This window comes from Capricornis sumatraensis, chromosome 17 (assembly GCF_032405125.1).
Source record: "Capricornis sumatraensis isolate serow.1 chromosome 17, serow.2, whole genome shotgun sequence".
In the NCBI taxonomy this organism is placed as follows: domain Eukaryota; kingdom Metazoa; phylum Chordata; class Mammalia; order Artiodactyla; family Bovidae; genus Capricornis; species Capricornis sumatraensis.
Window position 1 is genome coordinate 52960841 of NC_091085.1, and position 24548 is coordinate 52985388.

At 44.7% G+C, this 24548-nt stretch overlaps 1 protein-coding gene across 2 annotated transcripts in view; it reads right to left on the reverse strand.

The window, feature by feature from the left end:
* Positions 1-24548, reverse strand: part of ADGRD1 (adhesion G protein-coupled receptor D1) — a 173954-nt gene that overhangs the window by 49674 nt on the left and 99732 nt on the right. For both annotated transcript variants that reach the window (XM_068990148.1, XM_068990147.1), the window contains 2 exons: positions 6512-6585; positions 2307-2430 (listed from right to left, as the gene is read on the reverse strand). In XM_068990148.1, coding sequence (XP_068846249.1) covers positions 2307-2430; positions 6512-6585 — 198 coding nt within the window. The remainder of the gene's footprint in view (positions 1-2306; positions 2431-6511; positions 6586-24548) is intronic.

The window sequence follows — 24548 nt, forward strand, 5'->3', positions numbered from 1 at the left end:
GGACCATGGGACCCGGAGCACACCTGCTTCAGTAGTTGCAGCACGCCAGCTCAGTAGCTGTGGCTCAGTATCTGTGGCTCCCTGGTGCTAGAGCGCAGGCTCAGTAGCTGTGGCTCAGTATCTGTGGTGCTAGAGCGCAGGCTCAGTAGCTGTGGATCTGTGGTGCTAGAGCGCAGGCTCAGTAGCTGTGGCCCATGGGCTTAGATGCTCTGCAGCGTGCGGCATCTTCCCAGGGATCAGACGTATGGACCAGGGATCAAACCTGTGCCTCCTGCATCAGCAAGCAGATTCTTATCCACTGTACCACCAGGGAAGTCCTGAGATAATATTTTTTAGTAGATTTTAAGCTCTGACATACTTTAAGGTATCTGGAAGGCCAGGTTGAAGATTCCTGTTTTTGCATAACTGTCCATGATTATCAAGGCCTTTTGTTTTTACTTCAAAATCTCTGTATCTTCTTAACAGAGTCTTTCAAAAAGGAGACGTTTTTAATTATGCTGAAGTCTAATTCATCAATTCTTCCTTTTTTTGGGGGTATTAAATCTAAGAACTCTTCACCCAGGTCTAGGTCCTAAAGGTTTCTCCTATTTTTTTTCCTAAAAGTTCTATAGTTTCACATTTTATATTTGTCTGTGATCTCTTTCAAATGAATGTTTGTATAAACTGGGAGGTTTTGGTTGAGGTTCATTCTTTTGTGTAGGAACACACAGCCTTTTGTCTATGGATGCTCCCACAACATTTGTTGAAAAGACCATTCTTTCTCAGAGAAGTTGAATTGCTTTTGCCACTTTGTCAATGTAATGTATGCAGAAGTAGAAAAATAATGTTGCACATGAAACATATAATGTTATAAACCAACTTACCTCGAAAAAAAGGGCAAGCAGCAAAAAGGATAGCAACAATAACAAAAAATTAGTTGGGGAGAAAGTATTTGTAAATCACTTATTCAACAAAGGACTTGTAGTTGGACTGAATAAAGAACTATCAATATTGTGAGAGAAAAAAAAACTGTCCACATTAACAGAATTAAGGGGTGAAAAGCCACATGTTTTCAGTTGACGCTGAAAAAGTATTTGACAAAATTTAGTACCCGTTCATGATAAAAAGCAGTCAACAAACTAGGTGAATGGTTAAACAAACTGTGGTACATTTATACCATGGAATACTACGCAGCAATTTTGAAAAATGAACGACTGATACGATTGGAATGGATTCCGAGGATATTATGCAGAGTAAAGAAGTCAATCTGTAGAGGCTATATATTGTCTTCTTCCATTTATATAGCATTCTTGAAGTAACAAAATTAGAGACAGAGAATAGATTAGTGGTTGCCCAGGGTTTGGGACAGAAGATGGGGAAATTAGAGGGGTTGCCCAAGGGAGCCTGTGTTGATGGGACAATTCTATATTTTGGCTGGACACGTACATGAAACTACGCATGATAAAACCGCCATACAGAGAACAAGAGAAGTCTGGATAAACCCTATGGGTTGCACCAATGTCAATTGCCAGTTTTGTTATTGGGCTATACTTAGGGCATCTGCATTTTTAAAGGCCATTTTTCTCTCCTCTTAAAAGCTATGCTTGCCTTGAACCAAAGAAATTAATCTCCGGTCCTTAGTGCTGACCAAGCCAAATAGGTAATAAAGATGAAATATTCTGAAGCAGAGAAACCCAGCCAGGAGGGGCTTCTCCCATCCTTAACGCGAGGGTAGACATCTTGGCCCCCTTTGGAGAGGAGGACCCAGGAGTCAGCTGGGAATCCCCTCCGCCACCTCAGGACTCACTCCTGCTGGAGCTGGAAGTCAGGTCCCTTAGAAACAGGTCCGAAGTCCAAGGTTTCCTATGTCATGGCAGAAATGCTTAGAGACCATGGTGTGGCCACCCTGGACATACATGCTTCTGCATGTCACCACTGGCAACACCTCCTCTGGACATCCAAGCACACTGCTTATAGTCGAGGACCACGCTCTGCTGGATCCCATGGCACAGGAAGGGTTTCAAAGCCCAGTGACCCAAAGGCAGAAAATGCTGCAATGACCACCTCCCAGGCTGCACACGAACCCTCGAGGGGGACCCAGGGTCTGCACAGATGCTGCCCGAGTAAACCTAGAGCAAAGGGGGTTTCACCAAAGCAGTGGAGCTTCGCAGACGCACCCAGCCACTGGGCTTCCCTTCCCATCTGTCCTGCTGCAACCGAAGCCCCTAGGCACTGACGACGAAGACCTGCACCCGGCCTCCACTGTGGGCTGATGGAGAAAGGGCGCCTCCTCGCAGCCCAGGAGCCCCTCCCTGCCTGGCGCTTACCTCCAGCGGCACCACCTGCATCAGGATAGCAAAGTTGGTGAGGTGCGTGCAGCGGCAGACGGAGTAGCTGAGGTTCCCTTCCGAGAGCGCACAGCCCTGGTTCGACCAGATGCCTTCTCCGGAGCTGAGGACACAGAAGGAAAGGTCAGCGGGAAGCAACCGCCCAGCCTTGCCCCAGGGGCTGAGAAACTGTTCTCACTCATCAGGCGGATGAGTCTTGCTGATCGGGCCACAAGGGAACAAGCACCTGTTTCCTTCTGGGAGGGGGAAGCTGTGTAGCCATGTTGGCACAATCACTTTGGAAAGCACCGGTCTGACGTCCAATAAACATGAAGTGTCTCTTGACCACCTGAAGGTCTTCTTTGGAGAAATGTCTATGCGGGTCTTGTGCCATTTTTCGATCGTGTGTCTTTGTTTCTGTTACTGAGTTGTATGAACGGTCTGTATATTTTGGAAATTAACCCCTTGTCGGTCACATCATTTGCAAATACTTTCTCCCATTCTGTGGTTGTCTTTTCTTTTTGCTTATGGTTTCCTTTGCTGGGCATGTACTCAAACCAAACTCTAATTTGAAAAGACACATGCACCCCAATATTCAAGGCAGCACTAGTTACAATAACCAAGACATGGAAGCAACCTAAATGTCCACTGACAGATGAATGGAGAAAGAAGATATGGTACATGTATACAGTGGAATATTATTCAGCCATTAAAAAGAATGAAAGAATGCCATTTGCAGCAACACAGATGAGCCGAGAGATGATCACACTAAATAAGTCAGAAAGAGAAAGACAAATACCATATATCACTTATGTGTGCAATCTAAAATATGATACAAATTAACATATCTAAGAGACAAAAAGGACTCACAGACACAAAGCACAGACTTGTGGTTGCCAAGGGGGAGGGGAAGAGGAGGGAAGGGTTGGGAGTTTGGGATTAGCAGATGCAAACTACTATATATAAAATGGATAAACCAGGTCCTACCATATAGCACAGGGAACTATATTCAATATCCTGTGATGAACCATAACGGAAGAGAATATGAAAAAGAATGTATATGTATACATAACTGAGTCTTTTGCTGTACAGAATAAATTAACACAACATTGTAAATCAACTATATTTCAGTAAAATTTTCATTAAAATGGAGTGTGTAGGTCCTGCAACCCAGCAACCCCAACTAGAGAATTTTGAGCTATGTGCACAGGGACACATCTGGGGTATTTACTGAATAACCGGTGATGTTAGAGAACACTTTGAAGTCCTAATGTCCACCTCCCTGGTGGCTCAGACAGAGAATCTGCCTGCGATGCAAGAGACTCGGGTTTGATCCCTGGGTCTGTAAGATCCCCTGGAGAAGGGAATGGCTACCCAATCCAGTAATCTTGCTTGGAGAATCCCATGGACAGAGGAGCCTGGCAGGCTATAGTCCATGGGGTTGCAAAGAGTTGGACACAATTGAGCGACTAACACTTTCACACTAATGTCTACCTCAGGGACCTGGATAAGGCATAAACACTAGTAAAAAGCGACATGTATTCATACAGATAAAACACACAAACATAACATCCAATGTTGAATGCATAATAATGAAGCAAGGACATGACTCAAAAGAAGATCAAATATTTTCTATGAATATAACTACACACTATACATAAGTTATTCAGAAAACTCCCCACAGAGAGGGCAAAACACTAGGATAAGATGAAACATCTTTTACATGTTTGCTTTTCTTTATAATGTTCTAATTCTTTAAACAATCACATTTTGACATATTACCTGCATCATTTCTTCAAGTACAAACCAAGACAAAAATTACTTGAAGCAAGGGTGCTCAAATGCTAACGGGGGTTCATTCTTATGGTGAGAATATTAGCAATTACAATTTTCTTCTCTGTACTGCTCTATATTTTCAAATCAGAAAAAAAAAAAAAAGATGTTTAAATGGTTCTTCCCAGAAACTGCAACTCTGAATGATCAGCAAAGACAAATCTTTGCTTTGGCCAAAGGCAGGGCCCTTGGGGAAAGGTTTTATAAAGCTGAAGCGGTTTAAAGGCTCTAGTTTCGCTTTGCTTTATGTTCAGTTTTCATGACATCAGCCGTGGATGAGGAATGCGGCCATCCCAGAGGGTGATGTATAAAGACAGTCCTGCCTGCTCCTGCTCATGCCCAGTGAACGAAGCACACACGGGCAGCATCTTTATTTTCATCCCTGAGGCAGATGGTGTCCCCATGAGGATACTGTGATCGCAACTCCGGGTGAGCCTTGAGCAGGATGCAACCTAAGGGTGGGTGGGGTTGAAAGGGTCATCGGGCAGGGACTCAGGGTGGTGCTGACCCTGATGACATGGGAACAGGGGCTTTGGAGGCGAGGTTCATGACAAGCGAGGTGGGGGCATTTAGCAGAGACTGGACAGCACAGCCAGGACCACTGGAACCTATCAGTTTAGAGCCGCCACCCCACGATGAGATCAGAATAAAATGGCCTTAGAGATGGGCAGGCCCTCCCCTACCATGCCACCCGTGAGGGCTAACTGGCTCCCGTTCCTTGAGGAAAGCCAGAGACCCCCACTGCTGGGCTGTATGCGACCTTTGTCTACTGAATATATGAGTCCCACACTTGAATTAGAGGGTGACCGGAAAACTAGCAGGCACAGAATCTGGGCAGCATGATCACAGCGGTGGAAAGTGTGCCTTGCACTGATGCCAAGAGTGACGATGAATTAAAAGCCAACCATGAAAGTCACATTTTCCCAAACGGAGCCACGAGGGCGTGACGATGTCTTCATTAGCCAGGGGACCTGAGCCCCGGGTAGTGTCACCTCTGCCTGCATGTAGAGAGCTGCGTCCCAGGGAGCCCATGGAAACAAGAAGCCTCGCTCCCCAGTTTGTGCGTCAATAAATCTGCCGTGGAAGCCAGGCCAAGCGGTGTCAAACAACAGGAAAATACCTGTTGTGACCGAGGATGTTGGCATCTGAGCAGAAAACCATTCACCCACAGGCATAAATGGAATGTGTATATATAAATATGAAAATGCTACATATTATGTGTATTCTGCAGATGTGGGCACAACACACACAAGAAAGGATGGTGGAATGATACAAGAAACATGGAACTAAACAACCATATGTTTCCTGGGAACATAAATATAAAACATGCATAAGTTACTGAAAAATACACACAAAAATCTCCCCGCTGTGTTACTGCAGGCTCTAGGAAAGGAAATCAGGATAAGATCTAAAGGCCCAACAGCACATGTGCTTTTCTAAGTAATGTTTTATTTTTTAAAAGAATAATGCTTTAATACATTGCCACTATCATTTGCTAAAGTGTAAGTCTAGGAAAAACATAGCCTAGAATTCTAAGCTCAATGAGACCATCTTTCAAAAATAAAAGTGCATGTTCTCAGAAAAATACGAACAGGACTTGCTACCAGCAGACTCGCACTACAAGAAGAGTTACAGGAACATACCAGACAGAAAGTGTGTTCTACACAAAGAAATAAAATAGCTGGAGATTGAAAACATGAAGGGAAATTATTATGTTTTTAATATTTATTTTTATTTATTTATTTGACTGCTCTGGGTCTTAGTTGTGGCATTCGGGATCTAGTTCCCTGACCAGGGATTGAACCTGTAGCCCCTGCATTGGGAGCTCAGAGTCTTAGCCCCTAGATCACCAAGGAAGTCCCCACAATTATCACTTTATTAATTTCAATTGCTTTAGAGGACAAATAATTACCTAGAGTAACAATACTCCCAACATACTGTGCATTTATGACATCTGTAAAGATAAAATGTATAATAAGAATAGTACTGATTATAGGCAAGAAGAGTTATGAAATGATTGTTGTATTGTCTCCAAGTACATGTGAGGTGGTATAATATTATTGGCGGGTAGACACAGATGAATTAAAGATATATATTCTAAGCCCTCTAGGGCAACCTTACAAAATAATTAAAAGGAAGTAGACACCAGGAGTCAATAGCAGAGAAAAAATGGCATCAAAAATAAACAGAAAAATCCAAATGGAGTCAGAAAAGGAGAAGATAAAAAGCAAAAGAAAAAAAAATAGATCATAATCTGGTCGGGTGTGTGACTGAGCACGGACATCCTGGCCACCTCCCTCACTCTTCTCCAACTCCCTCCATCCCCTCCTCTGCCCCCTCCTCGCCCAGGGACCCTCCCACGCAGACAGTACCTGAAGTCCAGGAAGGCGCAATACAGGAAGATTCGGTTGCTCTCATTGGTGGCCTCAATGTACTGCCTTTGAGTCTGAAATGAGAGAGGATGGACACACCTCATGATACAGCCAAGAAGACAAGTTGCCAACACTGATGTGAGAGCCAAACGCTCGCGACCCCCAAGACCCCAGGTTGTGGACACACAAAGCCTTTGACTTTCCACTGCAACCCTTGTGGACAGAGAAGGTGGGTCACCCAGCCCCATCTCTCACATGGCGCTCCTTTGCCCACACATATCAGGGCTCCTTTGCACTCAGGTCCTTTGCACTTGCTGGGTCCTTCTGCTAGAAAGCTCTTCCCCCAAGACAACCCTCCCTGCCTTCAGGTCTCTCCTCAGGAGACCTGCCTGCCCATTCAAATCAATTTCAACCTACCCCTTCCTCTTACTAAGTTTTCATAGTACTGATCACACAGAATGTTGCATATTTACTTACTTCCTGTTTGCCGGCTTCCTCTCTAGAGCGTGCACACAGAGAACCTGTGGCTGTCTCGTTTCCTCATATCCCCTGTGCCTACCCTAGTGTCTGGCACACAGCAGGTGCTTACTAAATACTTATTGAACCAATGAACAAGTGAACAGATCCAGCAACAACCCTGTTACTAGGATTCTTACTCCCCTAAGAGAGAAAGTCTTGTCCCCAGGCTACTCCTGGATGCCAACTCGGGGTATCTGGTATCAGCTGCTCTGCCTTCAGCAACACACAGAGGCTTCTCCAAGAATCTTGCCAGGCAGCTAAGGAAGCCAGCAGCTCCATAGGAAACCAGAATAAATGGTATCTAATCAATTCCCAGTTGATAAATCAAGAACCAGAGATCAAATAGCCAACATCTGTTGGATCATAGAAAAAAAAAACAAGAATCCCAGAAGAACATCTACTTCTGCTTCAGTGACTATGCTAAAGGCTTTGACTGTGTGGATCACAACACACTGTGGAAAATTCTTCAAGAGATGGGAATACCAGACCACCTTACCTGCCTCCTGAGAAACCTGTATGCAGGTCAAGAAGCAACAGTCAGAACCAGACATGAAACAACAGACTGGTTCAAAATTTTGAAAAGAGTACATCATGGCTGTATATTGTCACGCTGTTTACTTAACTTATATGCAGATTACATCATGTGAAATACTGGGCTGGATGAAGTACAAGCTAGAATCAAGATTGCCGGGAGAAATATCAATAACCTCAGATATGTAGATGACACCACTCTTATGGTAGAAAGTGAAGAGGAACTAAAGAACCTTTTGATGAAAGTGAAAGAGGAGAGTGAAAAAGCTGATTTAAAACTCAACATTCAGTAAATGAAGATCATGACATCTGGTCCCATCACTTTATGGCAAATAGATGGGGAAACAATGGAAACAGTGAGAGGCTTTATTTTCTTGGGCTCCAAAATCACTGCAGATGGTAACTGCAGCAAGGAAATTAAAAGACACTTGCTTCTTGGAAGAAAAGCTATGACAAACCTAGACAACATATTAAAAAGCAGAGACATTACTTTGCTAACAAAAGTCCATATAATCAAAGCTATGATTTTTCCAGTAGTCATGTATGGATGTGACAGTTGGACCATAAAGAAGGCTGAGCACCGAAGAATTGATGTTTTTGAACCGTGATGTTGGAGAAGACTCTTGAGAGCCCCTTGGACTGCAAGGAGATCAAACCAGTCAATTCTAAAGGAAATCAATCCTGAAAATTCACTGGAAGGACTGATGCTGAAGCTCTAAAGCTTTGGCCACCTGATGCGAAGAGCTGACTCATAAGAAAAGACCCTGATACTGGGAAAGACTGACAGCAAGAGGAGAAGGGGACACAGAGGAGAAGATGGTTGGACGGAATCACCGACCCAATAGACATGAGTTTGAGCAACCTCCAAGAGATGGTAAAGGACAGGGAAGCCTGGAATGCTGCAGTCCATGAGGTTGCAAAGAGTTGGACACGACTGAGTAACTGAATAACAACAAAAAAATGAACATAACAAAAAAGAGACAGACTCACAGATACAGAGAACAAGGTCAGTGGTTACCAGCGGGTAAGGAAAGGGAGGAGGGGCGATTGGCTTAAAACTGAACATTCAAAAAACTAAGATCATGGCATCCGGTCCCATCACTTCATCGCAAATAGAAGGGGAAAAAGTGGAAGCAGTGACAGATTTTATTTTCTAGGGCTCCAAAATCGCTGCAGACGATGATGATGACTGCAGCCATGAAATTAAAAGGTGCTTACTCCTTGGAAGGAAAGCTATGACAAACCTAGACAATGTATTAAAAAGCAAAGACAAAACTTTGCCAACAAAGGTTCATATAGTGAAAGTCATAGTTTTTCCAGTAGTCATGTACAGATGTGAGGGTTGGACTATAAAGAAGGCTGAGCACCAAAGAATAAATGTCTTCAAACTGTGGTGCTGAAGAAGACTCTTGAGAGTCCCTTGGCCAACAAGGAGATCAAACCAGGCAGTCTTAAAGGAAATCAACTCTGAATATTCATTGGAAGGACTGATGCTGAAGCTAAGGCTGCAGTACTTTGGCCTCCTGTGGCGAAGAGCCAACTCATTGGAAAAGAGCCTGATGCTGGGAAAGATTGAAGGCAAAAGGAGAAGAGGGCAGCAGAGGATGAGATGGTTAGAGAGGATCACTTACTCAATGGACATGAATTTGAGCAAACTCTGATAGTGAAGGACAGGGAAGCCTGGCGTGCTGCAGTCCATGAGGTTGCAAAGAGTTGGACACGACTTAATGACTGAACAACTTAACAGGAATAAAATAAGCTACAAGAAGAAAAACTTAAAAAAAAACAAAATAATAAAATAATAAATAAAAATAAAATAAGCTACAAGGATGGGCTTTCCAGGTGGCACTGGTGGTAAAGAACCTGCCTGCTAATGCAGGAGACACAAGAGATGCAGGTTTGATCCCTGGGTTAGGAAGACCCCTGGAGTAGAAAATGGCAACCCGCTCCAGTATTCTTGCCTGGGAAATTCCATGGTGGGCTACAGTCCATGAGGTCACAAAGAGTCAGACATGACTGAGCGATTAACACATAAACACAATTCACAAGGATAAACTGTACAACACAGGGAATATAGCAAATATTTTATAATAATTGTAAATGGAATATAACCTTTTTTAAAAAAAAGTATGGTTCCCCACAGAAACCTCAGCATCCCAGGGCCCCACCACAGAACCTGAAACTCTGGGGGTGGGAACAGCCTCTGGATTTTCACAAGTCCTTCAGGTTCTCACAGGAACTTGAGAACCACTAAAAGCTAGCCAGAAGCTCCCTCTTCTGCCCCTCCTCCTGTCTCAGTCTTCTGTGGCCTTTGTGCTCACAGACAGCCCTGTGGCTGCAGCCATTCAGAACCACAGAAGGTCATTAGCGGGAAAATGGCAACATGTGAAACCCATAAAGTCAAAAATACAAATAAGAACCTGGAGGTGAGCCCCACCCAGTATCAGCGAGGCTTCCTCGGCCCTAAGTAACACCAGACCTCTCCAGGACACCACTATGTACCCTTTCCCACTGGCAATCGCTAATTTGTTCTCAATATCTGTGAGTCTGCTTCTCTTTTGTTAGATTCACTAGTTTGTTGTATTCTTCTAGGCTCCACCTACAAGTGATATCACACGGTATTTGTCTTCCTCTGTCTGACTTATTTCACTTAGCATCATGCCCTCCATCCATGTTGCTGCAAATGGCAAAATTTCATTATTTTTTATGGCTGAGTAAGTATTCCAAAGATCTTCACGACCCAGAAAATCACAATGGTGTGATCACTCACCTACAGCCAGACATCCTGGGAATGTCAACTGGGCCTTAGGAAGTATCACTACGAACAAAGCTAGTGGAGGTGATGGAATTCCAGTTGAGCTATTTCAAATCCTAAAAGATGATGCTGTGAAAGTACTGCACTCAATATGTCAGCAAATTTGGAAAACTCAGCAGTAGCCACAGGACTGGAAAAGGTCAGTTTTCATTCCAATCCCTAAGAAAGGCAATGCCAAAGAATGCTCAAACTACCACACAATTGCACTCATCTCACATGCTAGTAAAGTAATGCTAGTAAAGTAATGCTCAAAATTCTCCAAGCCAGGCTTCAGCAATACATGAACTGTGAACTTCCAGATGTTCAATCTGGATTTAGAAAAGTCAGAGGAACCAGAGATCAAATTGTCAACATTTGCTGGATCATCAAAAAAGCAAGAGAGTTCCAGAAAAACATCTATTTCTGCATTATTGACTATGCCAAAGCCTTTGACTGTGTGGATCACAATAAACCGTGGAAAAGTCTGAAAGAGATAGGAATACCAGACCACCTGACCTGCCTCTTGAGAAATCTGTATGCAGGTCAGGAAGCAACAGTTAGAACTGGACATGGAACAACAGACTGGTTCCAAATAGGAAAAGGAGTACGTCAAGGCTGTATATTGTCACCCTGCTTATTTAACTTCTATGCAGAGTACATCATGAGAAACGCTAGGCTGGAAGAAGCACAAGCTGGAATCAAGATTGCCAGGAGAAATATCAATAACCTCAGATATGCAGATGACACCACCCTTATGGCAAAAAGTGAAGAAGAACTAAAGTGCCTCTTGATTAAAGTGAAAGAGGAGAGTGAAAAAGTTGGCTTAAAGCTCAAATTCAGAAAACTAAGATCATGGCATCTGGTCCCATCACTTCATGGCAAATATATGGGAAAACAGTGGAAACAGTGGCTGACTTTATTTTGGGGGGCTCCAAAATCACTGCAGATGGTGACTGCAGTCATGAAATTAAAAGACGCTTACTCCTTGGAAGGAAAGTTATGACCAACCTAGACAGCATATTAAAAAGCAGAGATATTACTTTGCCAACAAAGGTCCATCTAGTCAAGGCTATAGTTTTTCCAGTAGTCAGGTATGGATGTGAGAGTTGGACTGTGAAGAAAGCTGAGCACAGAAGAATTGATGCTTTTGAACTGTGGTGTTGGAGAAGACTCTTGAGAGTCCCTTGGACTGCAAGGAGATCCAACCAGTCCATCCTAAAGAAGTCAGTCCTAGGTGTTCATTGGAAGGACTGATGTTGAAGCTGAAACTCCAGTATTTTGGCCACCTGATGCAAAGAGCTGACTCATTTGAAAAGACCCTGATGTTGGAAAAGATTGAAGGCAGGAGAAGGGGACAACAGAGGATGAGACGGTTAGAAGGCATCACCAACTCAATGGACATCAGTTTGGGTAAACTCCGGGAGTTGCTGATGGACAGGGAGGCCTGGCGTGCTGTGGTTCATGGGGTCACAAAGAGTTGGAAGTGACTGAGAGACTGAACTGAACTGAAGTATTCCATTGTGTATATATACCACATGTCCTTTATCCATTCGTTAATGGACACTTCCATACCCTGGAGATTGTAAATGCTGCTGTGAACATTGGGGTGCATGTATCTTTTCAAATTAGTGCTCTGGGGGTTTTTTTTTTAGACATCACCCAGGAGTGGAATTGCTGGGTCATATATATGGCAGTTCTTATTTTCAGTTTTTTAAGGAATCTCTATACTATTTTCTGATTCAACGAACATGAACCTGGGCGAACTCTGGGAGATGGTGAGAGACAGGAAGGCCCACTGGTGTGCTGCAGTCCATGGGGTCGCAAAGAGTCAGGCACGACTTAGCAACTGAACAACAACATACTGTTTTCCCCAGTGACTGCACCAATTTCCATTCTTACCAACACTGTATTCCCTTTTCTCCACATCCTCATTTGCTATTTGTGTTATTTTTTGACGGTGGCCATTTTCTGATAGGTGTGATATGATAACTCCTCAAGGTTTCGACCTACATTTCTCTGCTGACTTGAGATGTTAAGCATCTTTTCACATGCCTGTTGACCATCTGCATTTCCTCTTTGGAAAAACATCTATTCAGTCCTTCTGTCTATTTTTAAATCGGTTTTTTTTTTTTATGTCAAATTGTGTAAGCTATTTGTATACATTGGCTATTAACCCCTTATCAGCCATATCATTTGCAGGTAACTTTTCTCCTTCAGTAGGTTGTCTTTCCATTTTGTCATGGCTTCCTTTCTCTTGCAAAAGCTTTTAAGTTTAATTAGGTCCCATTTGTTTACTATACACCATTTTTAAACAAGGAATGCATTTGTGTGATGCTTGTGTAATGGAATAAACGTTAGGGCAGCCAGGACTAGAAGGAGCAAGCCAGCAACGTTGTCCGAGGCCCTGAGGGCTTCCCCCAGGATGAGGAGCCACCCCTTCTCTCGTCGCCAGCTCTGCTCTGAGCACAAGGAAGTATTTCCACGTGGGAGTGGCACAGAGACTGGAGCCCTGACCCTCTGACTCTGGACCTAAATCACTCTTCAAGGGGAATTTAAAAATCAGGCGCAACCCAGAAGCCAAGCGCCTGTGTGGTCGGCAGGGTGGAGAGCAGATGGCGGTCCCCGGGATCTGGGGCCAGGATCACACCCGAAACAGGAAACCCCGTCTGGGTTCCTCCCGGCTGGGCTCCTGTGATGGGAAAAGCAGATCCCCTCCTTCTGTTTGGAATCTGCAGCCAAAATGGAACAAAGGCTCTCAGCACGCCTCCAGGAAAGACTAGACAGTTCCCAGGAGCACAGGAGGAAGGAAGGGTGTGTGTGAACTCACCGAGCATGGTGCTGCCTGAGAAAGGAGGGCGGGTCCGCCAGGTCATGGCCCACTTTCCTAGAGAGATGTGGGAGGTGCCGTCCCCACCAGTCATCCCAGGACCCGGGAAATGGGGGTCCCCATCGGGGAAGGGGGAGAAGCAACAGCCACCTTGACCTCCCTAGGCCCTGAGGCTGAGGACCCTGCAGAGCCCTGTGGTCCACAAGGAAAGTCTGATTCTTCACCAGACATCTCTTTCTAAGCACCTAAGTCCCATGAGGAAAGGCTACATGGGCCCCAGGGAACATCTCCTATGGGATCTGAGACTCCCACAAACAACCATAAGGGTTTCCCATTTGGGGAGAAGCAAGTGGGATTAATCAGGTGTTCACTGCTGCAGGTTTGGCAAGAGGTCTTCATCTGAGATACACACCTTAGAAGAGAGAAAATCTATCCCACAGCAGCCTATGAATGTTCCTCATTTAGAAACTTGCTTGCTTTTCATTCAAGGACAGCTGTCCCTGGGTATTCGTGGGGGACTTGTTCTAGGACCCCCGAGGACACCCAAATCCATGGATACTCAAGTGCCTTGTACAAAATGGTGTGGTTTTTGCATATAACCTACACACATCCTCCGATATACTTTTTTTTAATCTTAGATTGGCTTTATTGAAAATCATCGAAAATTCTAACCATAGAATAATCAGTATAGAGTCTATTCACTGAGTGCCTATTATGGATTGAACATGGTAGATGAGTACTTACAACTTTTATTCACAACACACTCTGAAGTAGGAATCATTACTGCCACTTTATATATTAGAAAAGATCATTTGCTTAAAATCTCAGGAGAGCATCTAAAAATGTCAGTGATTCAGCCAGGGCTTCACGCTATTGATACCTGTCTGTAAGACATGTTATCCCACCAGCACCCTCATGAAATTCTTAATAATTAAGAGATAAACAATAAAACAAGCAATAAAATTCAAAAGCTACATCATATCCATGTCACTTTCTATATCATCTTGGGCTTTTGCTTTGTGCCATTGGGCATCTATTTCTATGGGAGTTGTTTTGTTTTTTTGTTTGTGGTCAGATAGAGGCGTGCTGTAGTCTATGGGGTTGCAAAGGGTCAGACACGACTGAGCGACTAACCAACCACAGATGCCCTTTAAATGAGATGAGAGCATCACTTGCCAAACTGCCCTCTAACTAGGAGGCAGGATCTGCTCATTCCTACCCCAGTTGCTGTGGAACTGAGGATAGCTTCACAAGCAAGGTCAATGCCTTCCTTTCTCATCTCCTAGGCAGAGAGGACAGTATATTTGGAGGCGGGGGGCGGGACAGGCAGAGTTGCTTTACAATGTTGTGTTGGTTTCTGCTGTACAACAACGTAAATTGGCTGTATGTATACATATACCCCCTCCCCTCATGGACCTCCCTCACAATGCCCCATCGCACCCCTCTAGGTCATCGCAGAGCCCCAAGCTGAGCTCCCTGCGCTGTGCAGCAGCTGCCCATGAGCTGTCTGTTTCACACGCTGCAGTGTATAAATGTCAATGCTACTCTCTCTATTTGTCCCACCCTCTCCATCCCCCACTGTGTCCACATGTCAGTCCTCTGTGTCTGCGTCTCTATTTCTGCCCTGCAAATAGGTTCATCTGTACCATTTTTCTAGATTCCACATGTATGTGTTAATATATGAGATTTTCTCTTTCTGATTTATGACAGACTAAGGCAATAGCACCCCACTCCAGCACTCTTGCCTGGAAAATCCCATGGACGGAGGAGCCTGGTAGGCTGCAGTCCATGGGGTCGCTAAGTGTCGGACACGACTGAGCGACTTCACTTTCACTTTTCGCTTTCATGCACTGGAGAAGGAAATGGCAACCCACTCCAGTGTTCTTGCCTGGAGAATCCCAGGGACGGGGGAGCCTGGTGGGCTGCCGTCTACGGGGTCGCACAGAGTCGGACACGACTGAAGCGACGTAGCAGCAGTAGCAGCAGGTTCATTCATCTCTCAACAAATGACCCAATTCTGTTTCTTTTATGGCTGAGTAATATTCCACTGTGTACACGCACTACATCTTCTTTAGTCATTCATCGGCTGATAGACATTTACGTCCTTTCCATGTCTTGGCTTCTGTGAATAGGGCTGCAATGAACACCGGGATGCAAGTGTCTTTTTGAATTATGGGTTCTTTCCGGTGTATGCCCAGTAGTGGAATTGCTGAGTCATACAGTAGTTCTATTATTTTTATTTTTTTAAGGAACCTCCGTAGTGTTCACCATAGTGGCTGTATCAACTTATATTCCCATTAACTAAACAAGAGGGTTCCCTTTTCTTCATACCCTCGCCAGCATTTATTGTTTGTAGATACTTCTGATGATGGCCACTCTGACCAGTGTGAGGTGACACCTCACTGTAGTTTTGACCTGCATTTCTCTAATGAGTGAGAAATGGAGTGTTTCCCACCATATCAATAAACAAGGATGTTACACCTATCAGCAATTCTGGCCTTCCAAATGTGAGTTTCTGAGCCCAGAGAGGGCCCAGGAAGAATGAGGCCTGTGATTTGGCAGCCATCAAGCTGCAGCCACTTCCTACTGTGACACCGAGGAGGCTGGGGACAAGAAAAAACCAGGATGCTGGCCCCAGAGAGCTGAGATGCATATGAAAGGAATGATTTTAGTAAGCCCAGACTCTTACATCTTCCCATACACAGAAAAGTACCAAATTCCTTAACTTGAGATATCTGGTTTTCCTCAATATTTGTTGTTTAACCTAACTGCTCCTTGTTGCCAGCGTCTGTATAACCTGACTCCTTCCCACCACCTCCTCAGAACAGTTCTCTCGGGGTCACTTGGGATGCTGTCGTGTGACAGCTTCAAGTGTCAGGCTTGACGTCCTAAAAATTCCCACCAAATAAAACATAAATCTCAGTTTCTAGGTTGTGACTATTTTTTCCAGTCGACATTAGTGATGTTGAGCATCTAATCAAATAATACATAAAAAAAAGAATGACAACAAAGACACAACAACCCAAAACCTATGGGGTTCAGCAAAAGCAGTTTTAAGAGAGAAGTTTATAACAATTCAATCCTACCTCAAGAAATAAGAAAAGTCTCAAATAAACAACCTAACTTTATACCTAAAGCCACTAGAGAAAGAAGAACAAACCAAACCCAAAGTTAGTAGAAGGAAAGAAATCATAAAAGTCAGCACAAAAATGAAACAGAAATGAAGAAAACATTGGCAAAAATTAATGAAACTAGGACTTCTCTGGTGGCTTAGTGGTTAAGAATCCACCTTCCATTGCAGGGGACATGAGTCTGGGCTCCAGTCAGAGAGCTAAGATCCCACATGCCTTGGGGCCAAAAAAAAACAGAAACATAAAACAGAAGCAATATTGTAACAAGTTCAATAAAAACTGTAAAAATGGTCTATATGAAAAAAAAATCTTTAAAAAAAATCAATGAAACTAAAAGCTGATTCTTTGAGAAGATAAACAAAATTGATAAACCTTTAGCCAGACCCATCAAGAAGAGAGTTCAAATCAATAAAGTTAGAGATTAAAAAGGAGAAATTGCAACTGACACCACAGAAATACAAATGATCATAAAAGACTACTATAAGCATGCATAGGCCAATAAAATGGACAACCTGGAAGAAATGGGCAAATTCTTGCTGCAGCTAAGTCGCTTCAGTCGTGTCCAACTCTGTGCGACCCCATAGACGGCAGCCCACCAGGCTCCCTCATCCCTGGAATTCTCCAGGCAAGAATACTGGAGTGGGTTGCCATTTCCTTCTCCAATGCATGAAAGTGAAATCGCTCAGTCGTGTTCGACTCTTAGCGACCCCATGGACTGCAGCCCACCAGGCTCCTCCATCCATGGGATTTTCCAGGCAAGAGTACTGGAGTGGGGTGTCATTGCCTTAGAAAGGTACAAATTTCCAAGACTGAACGCTTACTCCTTGGAAGGAAAGTTATGACCAACCTAAGTAGCATATTAAAAAGCAGAGATATTACTTTGCCAACAAAGGTCCGTTTAGTCAAGGCTATGGTTTTTCCTGTGGTCATGTATGGATGTGAGAGTTGGACTGTGAAGAAAGCTGAGCACTGAAGAATTGATGTTTTTGACCTGTGGTGTTGGAGAAGACTCTTGAGAGTCCCTTGGACTGCAAGGAGATCCAACCAGTCTATTCTAAAGGAGATCAGCCCTGGGTGTTCTTTGGAGGGAATGATGCTAAAGCTGAATCTCCAATACATTGGCCACCTCATGTGAACAGTTGACTCATTAGAAAAGACTCTGATGCTGGGAGGGATTGGGGGCAGGAGGAGAAGGGGACGACAGAGGATGAGATGGCATCACCAACTCGATAGACGTGAGTTTGAATGAACTCTGGGAGTTGGTGATGGACAGGGAGGCCTGGCGTGCTGCAATTCATGGGGTCGCAGAGTTGGACACAACTGAGCAAATGAACTGAACTGAACTGAACTAAACCAAGAAGAAATAGGAAATACAAACAGACAAATCACAAGTAATGGAATTGAAACTGTAATTAAAAATCTTCCAACAAAGTCCAGAACCAGTTGACTTCACAGGCAAATTCCATCAAACATTTAAAGAGCTAACACCCACCCTTCTCAAACTCTTCCAAAAACTGCAGAGAAAAGAACACTCTCAAGTTCATTCTATGAGGTCAACATCATCCTGAAACCAAAACCAGACAAAGATATCACAGAAAAAGAAAATTACTGATCATTATCACTGATAAACATAGACACAAAAGTCCTCAAGAAAACACTGGCAAACAGAATCCCACATTAAACAGAACACATGTAAAAGGACCATACACTATGATCAAGTGGGATTTATCCCCTGGATGCATTGATTCTTCAAAATATGCAACTCCCATATACTTTAAATCATCTGTAGATTATGTATAATCCTAATACAATGTAAATGCTATGTAAATAGTTGTCAGTGCATGGCAAATTGATATTCTTTTTTGGAGCTTTCTGAAATTTGTTTCCAATATTTTCCATCTGAGGTTGGTTGTTTCTATGGATGTGGAACCAGCAGATATGGAGGGCCAACTGAATAAAATTTAACTTATGCATTAGTTGGAAGGACACTTGTCTATCACTGTGCCAAGCAACACACATGGAGCACTATGTCCCTTAATTTGACACTTAGTAAAGCTGGACTGTGAAGAAGGCTGAGCGCCGAAGAATTGATGCTTCTGAGCTGTGGTGTTGGAGAAGACTCTTGAGAGTCCCTTGGACTGCAAGGAGATCCAACCAGTCATTCTAAAGGAGATCAGCCCTGGGTGTTCTTTGGGGGGAATGATGATAAAGCTGAAACTCCAGTACACTGGCCACCTCACATGAAGAGTTGACTCATTGGAAAAGGCTCTGATGCTGGGAGGGATTGAGGGCAGGAGGAAGGGGACAACAGAGGATGAGATGGCTGAATGGCATCACCAACTCGATGGACATGAGTTTGAGTGAACTCCGGGAGATGGTGATGGACAGGGAGGCCTAGCATGCTGCAATTCATGGGGTCAGAAAGAGTCGGACACAATTGAGTGACTGAACTGAACTGAAAGCAATGGCGGACCAGAAAGAAGGCTGAGCACCAAAGAATTTATGCTTTCAAACTGTGGTGCTAGAGAAGACTCTTGAGAGTCCCTCAGACAGCAAGGAGATCAAATCAGTCAATCCTAAAGGAAATCAACCCTGAATACTCATTGTAAGGACTGATGCTAAAGCTGAAGCTCCAAGACTTTGGCCACCTGATGGAAAGAGCTGACTCATCAGAAAAGACCCTGATGCTGGAAAGATTGAAGGCAAGAGGAGAGGGGGATGACAGAGGATGAATGGTCACCAATTCAATGGATGTGAGCTTAAGCAAATTCAGGTAGACGGTGAAGGACAGGGAAGCCTGGCATGCTGCAGTCCAGGGGGTCTCAGAGAGTTGGACATGACTGAGCGACTGAACAATGGAAGCAATGGCGGGGGTCTTAGCTCACGCCTGCCCCCCACCCAGAGCTGCAGGCATGTGTGCCCGGCTGTTAGTCAGCAGGAGGTCTGGAGCAGCCCCCTCTGCTGTTCACCCTCCTCTCTGACCAGGCTTATCTCATGAGCCACGGGCCAGGCCTCTGCATGGCTGAAATGTATCCCCACTTTATGGAAACAAGAATGACAGAGGTATTGTTGAGTGGGGGATGACAGGGAACACCCTTCATCCAGCCTCAGCCTTCTGGAATTTTCAGGTGTTTCTTTTACTCACAGAATCACAGGCAGCATAGCACAGCAGAAGCAGCCCCTCCTGAAGATGGTAAGACAGGTTCCAGCACTGGCAGGATTGGGGCAAGGCAGAGCCCGATGAAAGAGACCCCTGAAATTCACCTCTGGATGGGGAGACCAAAGCAGCCTGGTGGGTTGAGTTGCACAAATGCTGAGGGTAAAAGTTCAGGTGGGCTGAGAAACTGAGACCTTTGATCTCATGGAGCAGGGGATCAGGGAGGCTCTCTGGCTCCACACCCTCCCCCCAACTCCAGCACCATTTACACTGGGCTTTGCCCTTTCTGGCTCCCAGGAGGAGTAGGCCATGCCTGGGGCACTGAGAACCCACAGGCGCTGCACTCAGACCCTCCCAAGATCCCTCAGTGTGTGATCAGCTCATCAGAGGCCCTTATCCATAGCCCCCAGCCTCTCTCCATTCAAATGCTGCCTGAATCCCCATCTCCACCAACCCTGCAAGGTCCACCAGCCAAGAGAGGCTCCTTAGGGCTTAAGTTTGTCTGTCCTGTCTGTGGACAGACATACACACTTGTTCTCATCCTCAGAGGAAAGCTGGGCCTCAGTCCCAGGTGGACCCCAGCCTCCAGACCTGCCTCTTCCCTCCACGTGCAGCTGAGCACAGCCAGACACAGCGAGAAGGGCCTGGGCGGGACACATCAGCACACCCACAGCCATCAGGAGCATGTCAGAGATGTCCACCAAGGACCTCATCCAGAGGCCTGGGGAAGGCGGAGTCCCTCATTTGCGGGAAACTTGAGTTGTTCTACCTTCACTGTCCCTGTGGAGTTCTGGGCAGGGGCAGGTCTGGTGACAGAAAGGAATTAAATTCTAAATGTGATCCTCTGTGATCTCCAGACTCAAGTCCTCTCACCTCTGTTAAATCTCACGGGTCCAGTGTGAGGCCCCCAGCCTCTTGATTCTCACATTCACGGTTTATATTCAGTGTGTAAACCTGCAAGGCAGGTGAGGGAAACATGCAGAGAGAAAATTGCTTTGCTGCTTCCAGCAAAATAAAAAAAAAAAAAAAAAGGAAAAACCCCACAAAGTTACACGGGAATCTGGAATTAGAACAGCCCACTTCAAAATGAACAGAAAATGTTCTCACATCATCCCCGTGGCCCAGGTAACAGGAGTCAGGAAGGTCTCAGTGGACAATGCGCTGACATGAGCTATACACGTCCCCAGGCCTGTTCTTGCATGTGGCATTTACAGCTACGATGTCTCAGAGCAGAGAGATGGATCCCAGGGAAGGCAGAGTGAGGGGCAGAAAACAGAAGCAGAAAGAGGCAGGAATGTGTGGGGACAAGGGCAGCTATAAGCTCTTGTCAGCCTGGAGGTTGGGGATCTTTCTAAAAGTCTCCATCCCTATTTCACATGAATGGGCTGCAAAGGTTCTTGTTTTTTGTTGTTGCTGGTTGTTTGGTTTTTGTTTGTTTTTTTGGTGGGGAGGGGGCTGTGCTGAGTCTTTGTTGCTAGGCCAGCTTTTCTCTAGTTGTGACGAGCAGGGGCCACACTCCAGTTGTGATGCCCAGGCTTCCGATTGTGGTGGGTTGTGGAGCGTGGGCTCTAGGGGATGCAGGCTCAGTAGTTGAGGCATTTGGGCTTAGTTGCCTTGTGGCATGTGGGATCTTCCCAGACCGGGGATGGAACTCGAGTCCCCTGCATTGGCAGGTGGATTCTTAACCACTGAACCACCAGAGAAGTCCAGATTCTTGCTTTTAAAACACAAGGAAAACCTTGTGTTGAGCCACACACTCAGGACTATTTGATGCTAGACAGCTTGTTTATTTATGGCTCTCAAGAGTCTGGGGTCACTACATAGGTTTGCTTCCAGTTTGATTCAAATATAAAAGAACAAAGGCAACTGTCCTGGTCTCAGATCCCTAATGTTTATTCCCACCTCCCTCCTCACCCGCTTATTCCCCCCTCAGGCTAACCACAGAGACAGCAGGTGTCCCCAGAAAATCCCCAGGGAACGGTGCCTCACAGACCTCAGAGCCAGGCCAGCTATACCCAAAAGGGGCACCTTGACCCTGGAGGGTTTAAATCCCAAAAGAGACCCTCTTTGCCCTCTCTTTCCTAATCCAAGAGGGAAGAGTGGAAGACACCTAAGGAATTGTCTGAATTAGGACAAGTTCACTCAAGTAGCAAAAATGTCTTTTCTATGGAAAACATGAAATCCTTGTTTTTCTGGGATCATCTCCTCCCATGAAAAAATATACACCTTAAAAAAAGAAATAAATGCCATGATTTTTCTTACAGTGCCTCAAAATACATTCTGTATGAACCCATGAGCCTGAGCTAATGATATCGCCGTAATCTTCAGGGTGGATTTTCAGAAAGAAAATGAGTTATAAAGACATATCCTGACAGTCAGCAAGTAGATGAGTGGGACAGAGCAGAGACCCAGAGGCAGCTCCACACAAATCCAGTGAACTGGCATTTGACAAAGGAACAAAAGTAACTTAATGAAGGAAGGCTAGCTATTTCCCTAAATAATGCCAAAGCAACTGGACATCCATAGGACAATTAGTCAATCAATAACCCAACCTAAATTCCAACCTTACACAAAAATTAACAGATCCTACATTAAATGACTTTTTAAAGATAATTTTTATTTATCTATTTATTTTTGGCTGTGCTGAGTCTTCACGGTTGTGCAGGCTTTTCTCTAGTTGTGGCAAGGAGGGTTACTCTCAAGTTGTGGTGTGCCAGCCTCTCCGTGCAGTGGCCTCCCCTGTTGCAGAGCATGGTTCCTAGGGCAAGTGGGCTTCAGTAGTTGCGGCACAGGGGCTTAGCTGCCCCATGGCATGTGGGGTCTTCCCGAACCAGGGGTAGAACCCATGTCCCCTGCACTGGCAGGCAGACTCTTTACCACTGAGCCACCAGAAGCCCTTCCTTAAATGTAAAACATAAAGCCAGAAAACGCTTAGAAGATAACAGGAGAAAATCTTCAGAACCTAGAGTACATTGAAGAGGACTGAGCTATGACACCAAAAATACATTCCATAAAATTGAAAAATAAATAAATCAGGCTTCATAAAAACTAAAACCTTCACACTCTGTGGAAGACCCTGTTAAGAGGATAAAAAGATGAACTACAGCCTAGGAGAAATATTTGCAAACTATACAGCTGACAGAGGAGTCATATCAAGCATACATAAAGGATTCTAAAAGCTCAATTGTGAAAAAAAAAAAAAGAAAACAAAGAATCCAATTAGAAAAGGGAGAGAAGGCATGAACAGACATTTCACTGAAGAGGATACACAGATGGCAAATAAGCAGAAGACAAGATTTTCAGCATCACTAACCCTCAGGGAAATTCAAATTCAGCCCACAATGAGAACAACTGAAAGAAAAGACTGACTGAACCGAACGCTGGCAAAGACGCAGAGAAACTAAATTGCTCACACATTGCTGGTGGGGACGTGAAACGGCACAGCCACTCTAAAAATGAGTTTGGAAGTTTTAAGAAATATTGAAAAGACTTATCCCATGGTGCTGCAATTGTACTCCTAGGAATCTACCCCAGAGAAATAGAAACTACTTCCACGCAAGAACCCATACATGATTCTTCACAGCAGCTTTACTTGCAATAATCAAAACCGGATAACAACTAAAACATCCCTCAGTGGGTGACTGGCTAAACACACTGCAGTTTATCAAGACCCCAGATGACTATTCGGCCAAAAGGGTTTAAGCTAGTGATACACGTGACAGTTTGCATGGATCTCACAGGCGTTAGGTTGAGTGAAGCAAGCCAATTTCAAAAGGCAACATCTGTATGCTTCTATTTAGGCACTCTTTTCAAAACGACAAGACCATAAAGATGGAAAACGGATAGTTGGCTGCCAGGAGTGAGGGATGGTGAGGGGAAGGGAGTACAACCAAAGGAGATGTTTTGGGTGGTAACTGGTTCTGCACCTTGATTTCAATGATGTTCTGGTGAATCAAGCATTATTCCAAAACAAACGGTCTTAAAAACCTATTTTCAGGGCAGGAATAGAGATGCAGATGTAGAAAACAGATGTGTGGACCCAGTGTTGTGGAGGAAAGCGGGGGCGTGAATTGGAAGACTGAGACTGACATATACACACTACCATCTCTATAGGCAGACGTAAATAAATAGCTAGTGGGGTAGTACCGCACAATCTGCTATATGGCAGGGAGCTCGGCTCCACAGCTCTGTGGTGACCCAGATGGGTGGGATGGGGCGGCTGCAGAGAGGGTCAAGAGGGAGGGGTTACATGTATACATACAGCTGGTTCACTTTGTTGTACAGCAGAAACTAACACCACATTGTAAAACAACCCTACCCCAACTGAAAAAAAAAAGTTTAGCATCAGATCAGCAATCACCCAGCCAAGCTTTCTAGCTAGAATAAATACAACTCAAGCAGGAGATAAAGTGTCCCCAACCATTAAGCCTGGGATTTTAATATTTAAGTCATTTTGATTAGCTGAAATCTGCAGAGGAACACAGAAGTTTGTCAGTAAGCCAGCTAAGGGGATCACAGGTGATAGACTGTTACTCTCCTTGTTGGGGACAATACTACCGGATTCGTAATTATCCTTCCTTCCTCCCAGCACCTTGGATCTCAACTATTTGTCACCACGTATGAGTCCCAGGCAAGCCCAGCACAGACAGATGCAGGCAGACCAGGGCGTAGGCTGAGTAGGCTCCCTCACTTCCTCCCTGGGGCCTCCTTCCATCTCCCGGGGCCCTGGTTGCTACATTAACGCCCCTCTTTGCATCCTGAGATGTGTGTGTTTTGTTCCCACTTTGAAGCACAAGTATCTTGTGTGGTCTGGGCCAGAACAAAGGGAAGTGATGGCCCCACAGAGGGTCAGTCCACAGGCTTCCGCGCCCTGCCCCTCCATGTCAGAGTCCATCCCACATCCACATCAAAGTGGTCAGCTTTTGCCCCCAGGTCTCCTTCTGGAAATTTTTTCTTCCCACATGCCTCTTGCTCATAGAATATTTGTGTTAAAAATTTTTTCCCTGGATACCTGGGTTGACTTTTTCAAAGATATTTCACAAACTTTAATGTTATTTGAACTGTGATACAAGAAGGGG